General features: G+C 37.4%; 1 protein-coding gene across 2 annotated transcripts in view; it reads left to right on the plus strand.

The window, feature by feature from the left end:
• Positions 1–13,802, plus strand: part of CDH13 (cadherin 13) — a 489,323-nt gene that overhangs the window by 94,636 nt on the left and 380,885 nt on the right. For both annotated transcript variants that reach the window (XM_054169942.1, XM_054169941.1), the window contains exon 2: positions 221–332. In XM_054169942.1, the coding sequence (XP_054025917.1) occupies positions 221–332 (112 nt within the window). The remainder of the gene's footprint in view (positions 1–220; positions 333–13,802) is intronic.

A 13,802-nucleotide genomic window follows, 5' to 3' on the forward strand; every position in this document is an offset into this window, starting at 1 on the left:
TTGATGCCATGGTTTAGTAGTCATGAGGTCTGTGATGACAGGTTGGACTTGATGATCTTTGAGGTCTTTTCCAAACTTATTGATTCTATGATTTTGTTTTATGAGCATTGATGCAATGTTTTGGTTTATGAGTGCTGAACCTAAACCAAATATCATTTCCAGAAGCCAGCATGATGAATGCATAAGAGCATGTTAACAGTCAATTTCCTTTTTTCCTCAGGTTCTCCTGCTTGCATGTGCAGAAGATTTAGAATGTGTCCCTGGATTCCAGCGAAAGGTTTTTTATATTGAGGAGCCATTTGAATTCACAGAGGACCAAGCAGTTCTGAACCGTATGTTGTTTTCCTATATTACTACTGTGTAAAATTCAGAATTATTTATGTCCTCTTGTCACTACTGCCATTTATCAGAAGATTTTATTTTTTTTTTTGTACATAGCATTTCAAGTATTGCTACCATTCTGTCTGGGTTCTCTTGTATTAATCCTGCAGAATTTACTCTGTTCCTTTTATTAGAGATGACAAAATACTATATATAAATATTTAGGGTAATAGAAGTATCATGAAGACTTGAAAGTGAGTTTTTAAAAAGCAAATTTACTCTGATTTTTTTTTCCTTTGGTGCCTTTCCTATACACTTGGAAGTCAGGACCATTAACTCATCTCTGCAACTCAGATTTAATAAATTGTATCTTAGTAGTTTAACTCAAAGATGGTGCAAGTCCAAGTATTTACATGAAATTCAGAGGAGGCTGGATGAAGTTTGATCATCAGTAGTACCAAATTGTTACTGTGTGTCTTGTGCAACTGACATGTTCAGTAATACTTCCAATGACCAGATGTCACATTATAGAATCCAGTCTGGCACCAAATACTCAAAGCATTAAACTGAAGGAGTTGTAACTCTCCTGGTGTTAGTTCATCAAAATATTTTATTGAGCCAGTGGTACTGTATGTTCACTCAGTTCTGTAGCTTTGGAACTTCAGGACTGTCATACTAATGTAGTACCTTATCCAACTGTCAATGATTCTGAACACACTTAGTGCTGCCATTCCAGGCACACCAAAGTTTTTACATGTGATACATATTACTAAGAGTTTCTTTGTTGTGTTTGGTTGCTTACTGTTTATACAGGAATTCTTTGAGTTATGCAGCATGAGACAGTAGTGCTTGGTGCCTACGTACTATACCTAGTTCCCACAATGTTATGCTTAGTGATAGTATGGTGAAACTAAGTAATGCAAAGCCAATACTACTCATTAAATGCACATATTTCCCATCTGAGTTCTCTCCAGATACTACTACTATATATTGATGTATTTTCACTGGTACATGTTTGGATTTTAAAACAACACTCACTTTTCAAAATGGATTGTCAGAATCAGGTGCCAGGATCTATTGAAACTACTCTTAAGTAATTCAGCCTTTGATATCTTTTAGGATAACATTTGCAGACTAATCATTTTGATCTTACTTAGTGCAACTTACGTTTTCAGAGGAAATTTAAGTTGTAAGTAGGAATGCTGTTCACAGATATGTGAGATTGTCATTCTGTTTAGAAGAGAGATTTCAAACTTCAACTTTCTTTAAGCAGTTTTTGTTCATTTGGAGTTATTATTTTAAAGAGTTGGCAGGCACACCATTCCTACATGGTTAAAAGTAGACATTCTTAGATGATAAGAATTATAATAGATTTAATAAGCCTGTGAAATTGCAAACTGATGTAAATAAAAACTGTATTAATGAGTTAGTGGTAAGTTGATAAAAACAACATTTGTTGTATTCTTCATCTGCTTTGGAACTTTGAGGCTGCAACATGTCTGTCTGGATGTCCAGCTTATTTGTGCTTGTCTTCTCAAACACTTAAATGATGAGTTGGTTAAGTCAAAGTTGACTGGGTTGCTCTGCGGTGACCCTGCAAATCGCACTAGTGTGAAACTAGCACAATAATTAAGACACCATCATTAATGTGAAGAGGAGGAAAGTGCAGGAGGAGATTTAGAAATGCCTGGAAACAATCTTTGGAATTAAATTATTTTAATAAGCAGACACTAAATTGGCCTAATATGTAATGTTCGACAAAGGCAGACTGTCAATGCCTGATTCTAGTTAATTCAATCACTTGTAAACAGCATGTCCTTCATGCTGCAGCAGTAAAGCTCTGCACAGTTTCATCATTTTAGCTATCCACAGAGTTGGTATTTTTAATTGTCTGTTTGAATACACTTTACATTCTCTTGCATCTTTTTATACCTATTACCCAAGAGTGGTGTAATTTAGCAGTTGGTTTGCAATGTGAGGCTTACCAGGGCTGTGTAAATTAATAGAATGAATATGCAAAGCAGGCCTATAAGAGTGATTGTTTTTGTAGGCCTTGATAAGCCTAGGAGCTCCTTAATTCTTTTCTGAAGTGTAATAAAGCGGTCTTTTTTTTTTTACTTTTCTCCCCCCATCTCTCCCCACCCCTCCTTCCTCTTTCAATTTAAACAAGGACCTACTATACACTTAATTGCTAGTATCTCCCTTGTAATTAAATATAGGTTATGGCTGGTTCTTATGCATTTATTAATTCTACATACAATTATGTTAATTATGTGTTACAGTCACTGATGGGAAGAAGGGAGAAAAGCCCAAACTGAGGGTAGAGAATTTTTATCATTTTTTTCCTTATCCTGGTTTGTACAAGACCTTGTCAAAGCCAATTTGTAAGTTGAGCATGTGCAATTACATCAGTGGGGGTTATTTAGGCATATCCTCCTTCCTGTCGGTTTCACTGGAACCATTTCTTAGTTTTTTATCTCATTTATTTCAGGATGAACTGCTTTTTATTTGGGTTGGAGGGTACTATTGCATCTCAAGTAACAGAGCCTTCCAGACTTAGACAATTTTATCTTGCTGATTTTGTTGTGTATTTTTCCTAATTTTGAGCCTTTTCCTCATCAGATGCCTTTATCTTTGCATAACTTGTGGGGTTTATGACCATAAACAAAAGCAGGCATTGGTATCCTAAATTTGGTCTGCCCAATTCTTTCTCCAAAGCATAGTTTTCTTAAACCAAATGCTCCCTTAATGTTGTGGAAGAGTCACTATCTGGAAATACTAGAGGAACTGACCACATAATTATTAATTAACCAAGCAATAGTGTTACTGGTTGGTTGGTTGTTTTTTTTCATTACCTTTTTTGTTTTGTTTTGTTTAGACCTTGGATCATTTTCTGCAAGCAAATAAAGACTATCACAAAGACTGCTATGTTCTTGATAAAATGATAATTGATAGCAATTAGCTACAGGTTTTACACCTTTCTGAAACACTTGTGGCCGTGAAATACTTCCCCATTGGAAAGCTTGTCTTTGGCAAGGCTGATAGGTTGCTGGAAGTCACAATGCTCTGTCATGCCAAGCTGATAGAAAGTTCCTAATCAGACTCTTTAGATGTGGAAATGTAATTGTGTTACATTAATCATGTTTATACTTAACATACACGAGTCTTGGCTTTTGGGGGTATTTTTAATTGACAGTGAATCAAATAGTGCACTTGAAAAATTGAGGCAATTAACATAAAACATTAGGTGATGTGCTGTGAATACTAAACTGTGGAGTACATTGATGGTGATTTAAATGTCAAAACAAAGGAAGTTTTGACCCTTACTTGAAAAGCTTTAATTTGGATGTTAATTAATGGCTAACCTCTTCCGTCTCTTACGTGATAGATTACATGTTTCAGAGCTTGGGCTGCTCAAGATCAGGGCTTTGTCTTTGCATTTGGGCACTTTGTTATTCCATAGACTTTAACAAAGACTTTTCTATCAGTCATATTGAAAATCCTTGTTTACCCATAAATAATAAAATACAAGATGCTGCTTGTTAATGCTTGAAGGCAGTTCTTCTGTTGTCTAGCAAAGGTGTAACCTCCTTTGTTGGATAATGCCTGTGGAAAGATCAGAGAAGACCATTCCTACTATTACAATACCATGTGTGTACATGGATCACAGTGCCAGTGATTCACACATCAAACATTTCCTATTGATTTTCAGATGATGCCCTGTGAGATTTGTGATTTATCACATCCACCCTTTCCACTGATTACCATGCCATTTGACTGTACAGATGGCCTCTTTCTCTAGCTGTTTCACGCTGTCAATATTACTGCTGTTACTCTGTTGTTTATTCTGATGCACAGTGAGTATTGTCATATGGGCTCGATTCATCTCCTCTTGCTTCACTTTTTCTCCAGCTCACATAGAGCCAATGTGGCAGCCTAATTCAATGTACTATAATAGGCCAAAACCTCTAGAGTGTTTTAACACAAGATTTATGTGTTGGTGTTAACACTTCATGCTGAATATTACAGGTTTTAGATAATTGGAACTATAAGTAACTGGTAATTGTAGCTTGCAAATGAACATGTTCAAGTGAGGCAAAATTTTGGTCTTAATTTTGTGCAGGGAAAAGCAGCTAGACTTTTGGGAAATAGCAAAAAAACTGTGGATCTTTCACCTCTTCAGGTGTACATATTTGTAGTACATACTTCTTGAAACACAGTTGTGGCTTTTGAAAATAAAGACATTCTACAAACATCTTAAAATTACTTTCATTTCACATAAATCACTCACTATGTTAAACAATGTATTCTAGAAAATGTTGAAAAATGACTTGGTTCCAGTGTTTGACATGTGGTATCAGCTCTACAGAAATGCGTTGAAATTTTCTACCCTGGTAGCAAAGCATTTATTTATACACTAAAGTATATCCTAACCTGCACATACCCATGTATAGAACTCGAATACTAGGATTCAGTTCTGCCAGTTGGATATATGATTAAGGCCACCAAGCACCTGTTGTTCTGGTAAGCCGTGCAGACAGAAACACTAGTTAGGATTTGAAGCCAGACATTGGGGATATTTCTTAATCACATGATTCCCATTCAAATGGCTGTAGGAAGCCAAACTTGTGTTACTAAAATTCCAGGAAATATCCAGCAAAATGGGTGAGAAATTGTGGAAATAATTTCTGAAGTGTGAGATTGGGAACTTTATATCATGTTCATAGAGGCAGAGTGAGGTGGATCTTCTAAGTGAAGATTCTTGTGCACTTAGTTACCTAAGGCCTTGCTTTTTAATTGAGGTTTGATACCAAATCCTCACAGAGGAAGAAAGTTATCTGCATGTGTATTGCAATTACATATTGTGACTAAGTAATACAGAAAGAACATTTCAGATGTGTCTCTGAATAGATGTGGATTGATGTTGCAACATAACAGGGTATCATATCATCTGTTAAACTGCTTTCACACATGATTAAAGCAAAACACAACAGGAAAAAATGGTGGTTGAGTGCCAGGTGGCCAGACAGTTGCCTTTCAAACAGCACATGTCAGCTTATTAACAGGACCTGAAGGGAAATGACTTTAAAACAGAGTGCTTGATTTTTATGCATATACATGTTATTAAACTAGTTTTTGAAAGGTAGGACATTAGATTGAACAATGTGAATTATTTAGACTGAAAAATATCTCAATCTTTCAGGGATGTACTCAGCTTCTGTAAAGAAGGGGAAACTATATGTATTGGTGAAAGCTCCTCTTGATATTGCACTTCCACGTTGGAGGAAATAAAGTTTTAAACTCATAAAGTATCTTATCTATTTTGTTGAGGAAAACTCTTGAAACTCTAGTGTTAAAAAAAAATACATAAATAAAATTGGGTGGGGATCTTTTTAGTGACAGTGAATGCTCTCTTAATGGGTTGGTCTGGATGTAGGAAGACAAAAGTAGAAGACGAATTGGTCTGAGATTTGATTTGTTTTTGGAGACTTTCCAGGAGCCATAATGTTTTGCAGATAATACTTTCTTTGAAATATGTGTAGGCTTTGGTTGGCTGAAGCATACCAGCTGTTCTTCTAATAGTCTGAATCAATGACCAACTGCTCAATATTAGCAGGATGGGTTTCTTGCTCAGTGCAGTGCAAACCTCATATTAATAATGTCCCCAGGTGCTGCAGTGGAAGACGTCTGTTTGTTTCCAGTTAGCAATTCTAAACCAAAAAATAATCAGATTTCATAAACTGTTATTCCCCAACTGATTAACAGTGCATGACATGAGAGGCATCCTTGTTCTCTGTAGATGTATAAAAGTGTTAGAAGGCCAAAATCTGGGGTTTTTTTTAGGAGAAAAGTAGGTCTCTTATCTTTGGACAAACTCAGAAAGCAAAGTCTGACACTAATTGCTTTTAGCCAATGCAATCTAACAAGTTCATGTTCCTGAGGAAATCAGGGGTAGGGGCAAATGACCTCAGGTTTGTGATGAAGAGGCCTCAGCATCAGCCCAGCTTCATCAGGAGGTTTGTGCATATCTGACAAACTGATACAACACAAATTACTACATGCTGAGATGCTAATACATTTCTGTAGTATATAACTTTATGTTTTCACAGGCTGCATTTCTGACAGAACTTTTAATTTGAGTATCTTAGGAAAGGCCTGTTCAAAAGAATCATGACTAGCTAACCTTTTCCATCACATTTCAAAGTGCAGCATGGACATTTAGCAAAAATTAATGGGAGTATGGGAGGTTAAATCTTTCTTTAAACACAGAATTTCATTTAAGTTAATGATATTTTAAAGCATGCAAGTATTCTTGAACATAATTGTAGATGCAGGTCACAATTAATTCTTAGCTTTTAGCTGCTAATCCAAATCAAATTATAACTTTTCTAATATAATTATGCTCATGCTTCAGCTTAGAATTTTTCTTTTCCTTTTTCTTCTTTAAAGCAGTCTTTTTGGACAGAGCAGTCTGTATGCATCTGCTTTAATGGACACATCTCATTTTTGCATAGCTTTCTTGTGGCATATGGTCTCCCAGACTGGCTTTGAGAATAAGTGACACAAACAGTAAACTCATTAAATCTTTCTGAAATTTATCAGAATGCTTTGGGGTTTTTCTCTAGCTGGAGGCTGGTGTTCTTGATTTTTGTCTTCTGATTCTGTTCAGCTTATCCACCTGACCTCTTGCCTCTAGAGAAGGGAAAGAACGAACTTTTTTTTTGTAGATTGATTCTGAAACCCCTGATCATTTTGGAATGACTGTGCATATCTGTATGCCTTGTACCTACTGCTGCTGCTTGGGCAGACAAGTGAAGCTACAGATAGTGAAGCAAGTGCATGTCATGTTCTGTGATGTGAATATTAACTAAAAGGTTTGGTTGTGGTTTTTTAATCCCTCAAAAAAAAAATCAACCATTGTGAATGGTAGGATTTGCTGAAATAAGAAATTGTCTAAGAAAACTCTGCTTGTAAGGGGCCATCTTCTCAAACAAGGTGGCAATAACCTTTGTAACCCCAAGAAAGCCTTAAAGATGACTTGTGTAGCGATCTGGGAGGTTTGTTTTTAGACAGGAGCTCCACATTAAATAAAAGCTTTGATTTCTTTCTTTTCTTTAAAAAACCCAAGAAGATTAATTTAATCTCTCTGTCTTGACTCTGGAGACAACTGAAGCAGAACTGAGGAGTCTTTAATGTAGCAGGAAAACAAGCAGTTCTGTAGTAGCTTACAGGTAGCCAACAGAAAAGAGAAATTCATTGCTGAAGCTATGGGCAGCTTAGAAGCAAGCACCAGAACTTAAAAACAGGTTAGACTGGAGTAAATGATAACCATATTGATGTTCAGGACCTGCAGCCAGGGACTGAGTTTTCTGTTTCTGAAGGACAAATTTCCAATCTAATCTCTGTCCCTTATCAACAGCAGTTTCAACACTTTGGCTGGACATAGGTTTATGTATGAACTGAGTTGTCCCATCCTGCAATTTTTGACAAAATACTGGAAGGCAGATTGTAAAAAATAGGTGAATTTTATTTCTATTCACATCATATTCTATAAATGGAATATATTTATTTTCTCTACTAACTGTGCTGCTAAGAAACATTGTTTGGGTAAATGCATTCAGGCCCGTGGGTTTTGTTTACCTTCTTTTGTGTGGCAGTGAATATGTGGCAACAGGAAATGTGCTCTGATTTGCTAGAAAACCAAATTGCCTGGTTAAAAGTAGGACTCCTACAGACTTCATTTAGCAGAAATTTTAATTACAGAGCCAGCTCCAAATTCCTACAATAAAGCAGTAGGGAGACCACTATAATTTGACCTTTATAAAACTTTAACACCAACCTATACAAAAATGTAACTTCAACTTTAAAGAATAAATATAACAGGAGGCTAAATTCAAGGAATTATAAAAATAGTGTGCATACTTTTGGGGAAAAAAATAGAGCAGTGTGGACACCAAAGTGACACTGGTGTGTTAAATTTTCTGTATTCATCTTCTGCTCCTCATGCAAAAATGCTGTACAATTTGCAGAAGAATCTTTTCATGGTTTTATCATGCCTTGGTCAAAGCAGTCCTGCTGCGAGGCTTTGAATAAAGAGTACTATACAAACCATAAGACAAATGTTGATGTCTAAAACCAGAGCCTATTTCCCCAGTAGAGTCTGTTCAGGAAATTTCAGGTGTCCAGTTTTCCCTCTGATTCTCTTTTTGTCAGTATTCTATCTCCTCTCCCACTCTGTTTTCCCAGCAGGTGTAAATATTCAGGCAACCATGCATCCTGGGCCAAGTGCTCCTTTCTCCTGCCAAGAGTCACAAAAGAACAACATGGGGCTTAAGAGGAATGGAGTAGGACAGTCTATGACTGAGTTGCATAGGAATGTCAGTGCAGAGGTGCTGTTGGAGCATGAAATAGGGAACAGTATTGGGTCTCAGCCGTGTGCAGCATGATAAATGGTCACAAATACAGATGAATTTTGGTTGAAATAGACCCTCAGTAATGGTGTGCCAGCTCACAGTATTTTGCAGTTCTATAATCATGGAAAGGTGATTAAAAGTGTGCTCCATGTCTTCTGTTGTCTTTAATATAATTCAAAGCACAACTTAATGTTACTCTCTTCTTACAAAGCTGAATTGAAGATGTAGACATATGGATACTTAAAATGAATTATATTTATACCCTGTACTAAAAAAAACAAATTTGAGGATATTTGAGTGCCAAAGTTATAAGTTCCTTTTATGTGACCAAACCCATTTTTTTCATTGCTTATGTCACCTTTCTTTGATCTTAGTTTGAGAGGTGAAGCATTGCCTGCTCAAATCTACTGTTCTTTAATTGTACTCCTGATCTTATGTTTCATAACACATTCCATATATCTGCTGTTAGTAAGATGGGACTATATGTCAGACCTGCTGAGGGAAAAAAAGGAAAAGAGTGAATAATGGTTTCTGAGAATGGAACATTCCAGGATTCAAAATTTGAACAACCTAATGGTTCAGAGGCACGTTTAAGGGTAAAAGTAATCTGTATTGCTTTGGGGTACAGCACAATTCCAATAATTGGTGTATTTACATTGAAGAAGAAGCATCTTCTGCTGTCTTAGTGCTTGGGGGAAGAGGTAAGATATTTGTAGCAGAATGGCTCATCTCTTTGGGAGTGCAATTCTCAGTCACATACCTGTTGGCCAAAGGTTTACTTAGGCTTGAAGACTTTGCAGGCCTGGCAGAAGCATAAGGGAGCTTCTTTAATTCCACTGTGTGAGTTTGTGTCAAACATGATGCTGGATACCAAAAAGTGGCATGGCATGTAGGAAGGAATTAAGTAGTGTGAAGTATTGTGGTCCAAGAGCTTCCTAGAGATTAATTGTGGCTGAATAAAAAGACCATGAGCTCAATTGCCTACAAATCCATATTTGGTTGTGTAGTTATTGTTGCTTTGGGGATTTTTATTTAGTTAGTTATTGGGCTGGTTGCTTTGGTTGTGGGTTGTTGGTTTTTTTCCCCTTGGTTTTAATCTTGGCTCTTCCAGGTGAAAGTGGTATTCAGCCTGGCTTGTAATTGTGAAGAAACAACTCAGAGGTGACAGCAGAAAATAGGATGTAGTGATTTTACAATATTTGTCTAGAAAAATGAGAGCAGCATTGTGGAAATTGCACAAGGCAATTTACAACCAAGGAACTCATTGCATTTAAATTTTTAAAAGTTAGGTCTGTGACACAGGAAATAGTCTAAAATTTATCTTTAATAATGGAGCTGATCACTCTCCTGATTAATAAAGTAAAATGCTCCCAGTGTTCTGCAAGAACTGTTGTTTCTTCTGAGAAATGTCAGCTCTTCTGCAGGTAGGCAGAAGACTTTTGGCGTAATAGAACAGCAGCTTCTGTCGAGCGAATCAAAATCAGAAACTTTATTAAAAAATATGTTATTACTTCTTTTCTTTGAGACACTGTCTTTAATAGCTTCCCCAATAGAGTTGGAATAAACTGAAATACAGAAGCTTTAACAGATACTAAATCTTATGGAATAATAACAAATAATCAAATAATACTTCTGGAAATATCAGGCATTCTCTACAGTGAAGTACTGCTCTTAGAAGTCAGCATCATTTCCCAGAACTAACTACAGTTAGTGCTGATAATTAATTGAAATTAAATTACTTGTATGATGATTGAGTGCTGGGCACATTTGACTAACTCTTTCTGACATCATAGCTATGCTTTAGATACTGGTTTAGCAAGGTGTTTAAGCAGCACTTTCATTTTAGTTCCCTCTACATTCTAATTGGAAATTTTTCTTTGGTGTGCCATTGGCCTAAATTCTATCAGCTTCACCATAATGTTTCTCCTTTGGAAAATGTTTGGCAATGGCAGAACTCTAAGGTGACTCTTTCCAAGGCAACCACACAAAGAAAAAGCATGCATGTTCCCTTAACACAAGTTTTTTGTGCCGAAACAGATGATATGGAGTGATTATGCTCAAATCTGCAAATATACCAAGGTCAGCTTCCACAGATGAGTGCTGTTTCTGCTGAAGTTTGGTTTTCTGGGTAACTCTGGGCTAAAATGCTCATTCTTTCTAGCTGCAAATGCTACTGGATTGTAAGCAGATGAACAAACAAATTCAGACAGGTCTTTTTCATGTTCTCTTACTGGCCTCTGAAATATAAGGAGGTTCTGCATGGGAATGAGCACTGAAAATAGGTAGACAAGGCTTGTACCATGTCCTGTTGTATGTGGTATATAGGCAAGGGCCTGAGGAAGTCAAATTGCTGGCAGGGCTCCTGTAGAGGAAGGGTGGGTTGGAGGGGTAGCCCTTTCTAGAACAACTGGCACTACCCCCATGAGAACTGACAGATTTAAAAGTTTAATAAAGATACAAACCTTTGTTATCTAAGATTAAAAGCTGGTCTTAATGTGAGAAGACTGGAATTGATAGATTACAGGTAAAAGTCGTAAATTTTTCCTCTGTCTAGCTTTACTATTTATACTGCTCTCTAGTTCCAGGTCTATAACTCAATATCCCTGCTGATGGTGGAGGTTTAGAAAACCCACTAGCAGCCTCTACTTTCAGCTTGTCCTCTGTTGAAGGTATCTGCATGAGTTTAACAGAGCATTGCCAGTTTAGTGGTGGGAGAGAGCCAGTGAGAGCCAGCTTCACACAAGAATTCACGTGCCATATACCTAGGGGAGCAAAACCTTTTAACTATGCAGATATGCCCCCACCTTACCCTTCTCTTACCTCGTCATTCTGTTACAACTATTATACTTTAAAGGGAATAATTTTGTGTGGATTATATGAGTTACTCCATACCCTGGTAGTTTGCCCATCTCCACGTGAGTGAAGGTGGTTGTTTCAGTCCAGTGCTTATATTTTCTTAATGGCTGGGGAAAAAAAGAAATGAAGTAAAAAAATGAAAAGCACTAGTAATTTATAACATAAGTACAGGTATTTTAATAAGTAATCAAGGAGCTGGCTTGTGTGCAGGAGAATACTTGAATGTAATGATTTCAAAGTATGTAGAAACATTCAACATTTGTTTCAGCAGGAAGCAGAGGAGAGCGACTTTGTTCTGTGGATTTTTCAAGCCCCATGCTAAAGTATCACTCCTGTGATTTGCCTTTTTTTTTTCTTTTTTCTTTCCCCTGCAATGATTAATTGGATGCAACTGAAATGGCTCCAACAAAAGGGTCTGACATAGCTCGCTGGCTAGGAGATCTTTCTAAAAAGAAGAGGGGGTAGTATAGGCTCCAACAGCTTTGAGCAAGCAGCTTCCAGCTCATGGTGAAATACTGGAGCTACAGGGTACATGAACATCACAGCTCTTCCTCCTCCTCCTCCACCTTAGAGCTTTGTAATTCTGGAACCTTACATATTTTTCCTTCATTTGTTAGAAATCCAACCTTTGTCAAAAGGAAGGCTTTCTGGTGCATCGAACAACTTTTTATGTTTGAGTTATTTCATTTTGGCAAGAAATGGATTTTTCTTTTGAATTTGATTCTGGTGGAACCCTTTTCCTCAACACTTTCTGCTTGACAGCTGAACCAAAAATAAATTATTTGCATAGTTCTAATGGTGTCAGTAAATTGATTTCCGTAGAACACAAGACTGCGTATCCTCTCTGGAATGCCCTAAAGTGATCATTATTAATGATAAATGACAGTAGAAATTTTGCAGTGAAATTAATGACTTCGACGTTGCTCTAAAATGAGAAAAGCAACATGGATGCCCTTGAAGGATCCTGAACATCTCTTCCTTTGCACATCATCTGCCCCTTGTTCATGAATAGATTATAGGCAAGCCATGCTCTGATTTATTTGCTATCTGGCTTCCTCTGTTAAGAGCAGTGTTAGCAAAAGAGAAGGAGATTATGCAGCAGTGTTACCTGGACCTGCTGTCTTGCATGCCAGCAGGAGACAAGTGTGGTTGGCATTTCACTTGATTTTTCTTTTAATTTTATTTTTTTTCAGAACAAAGTTTAAGATCTCTACTTGAAGTGATAATGATTGATTTCCCTGAAATCAGTGGATATACCAAGCATAAACTTCCTCAGCTGTATTTGTTTCAGAGACTTCAGATAGGAAAACAATGACAAAAATCTTTCCTTGAAAGAAGGGAGTAAACCAAATTATCTTTTAAAAATTTCTGTATTAGAAGTATCTGGGCCCCTCAGTTTAGGAAGGACATTGAGACACTTGAACGTGTCCAGAGAAGGGCAGCAAGGCTGGGGAGAGGCCTTGAGCACAAGCCCTATGAAGAGAGGCTGAGGGAGCTGGGATTGTTTAGCCTGGAGAAGAGGAAGCTCAGGGGAGACCTTATTGCCCTCTACAACTACCTGAAAGGTGGTGGTAGCCAGGAAGGGGTTGGTCTCTTCTCCCAGGTGACCAGCGCCCAAACAAGGGGACACAGTCTCAAGCTGTGCCAGGGAAGGTTTAGACTCGAGGTGAGGAGAAAGTTCTTCACCGAGCGAGTTGTTTGTCATTGGAATGTGCTGCCCAGGGAGGTGGTGGAGTCCCCATCCCTGGAGGTGTTCAAGAGGAGATTGGATGTGGCACTTGGTGCCATGGTCTAGTCATGAGGTCTGTGGAGACAGGTTGGACTCGATGATTCTCGAGGTCTCTTCCAACCTTAGGGATACTGTGATCTCATTTGCTTACGATAAATGAACCTGATCTTAAAGTTCCTTTTCTGCCATGCTGAAACTGGCAATGGCATTTCCAGTAATTCTGCTGTCAAAACTGAACTATCCAAAATCTTAGGCCCTGTAATGAATGCAAATACTGTTCTGTGTACTTCCCTCCCAATATTGCACTAAAAAATCTAATTAGAAGGATTACAGGAACTGAAACAAAATTGATAGAAAATGCACATTCATGATTTCCCCCTAAGTAAGATAGAAATATCATTTACTATCATGATCTGTAGCTTCCAGATGTTTGGTAGAAAACCCATATATTCATTACAGGAATTATAGATAGTGATGAACAC

Source organism: Dryobates pubescens, chromosome 19, assembly GCF_014839835.1.
Source record: "Dryobates pubescens isolate bDryPub1 chromosome 19, bDryPub1.pri, whole genome shotgun sequence".
NCBI classification, from domain to species: domain Eukaryota; kingdom Metazoa; phylum Chordata; class Aves; order Piciformes; family Picidae; genus Dryobates; species Dryobates pubescens.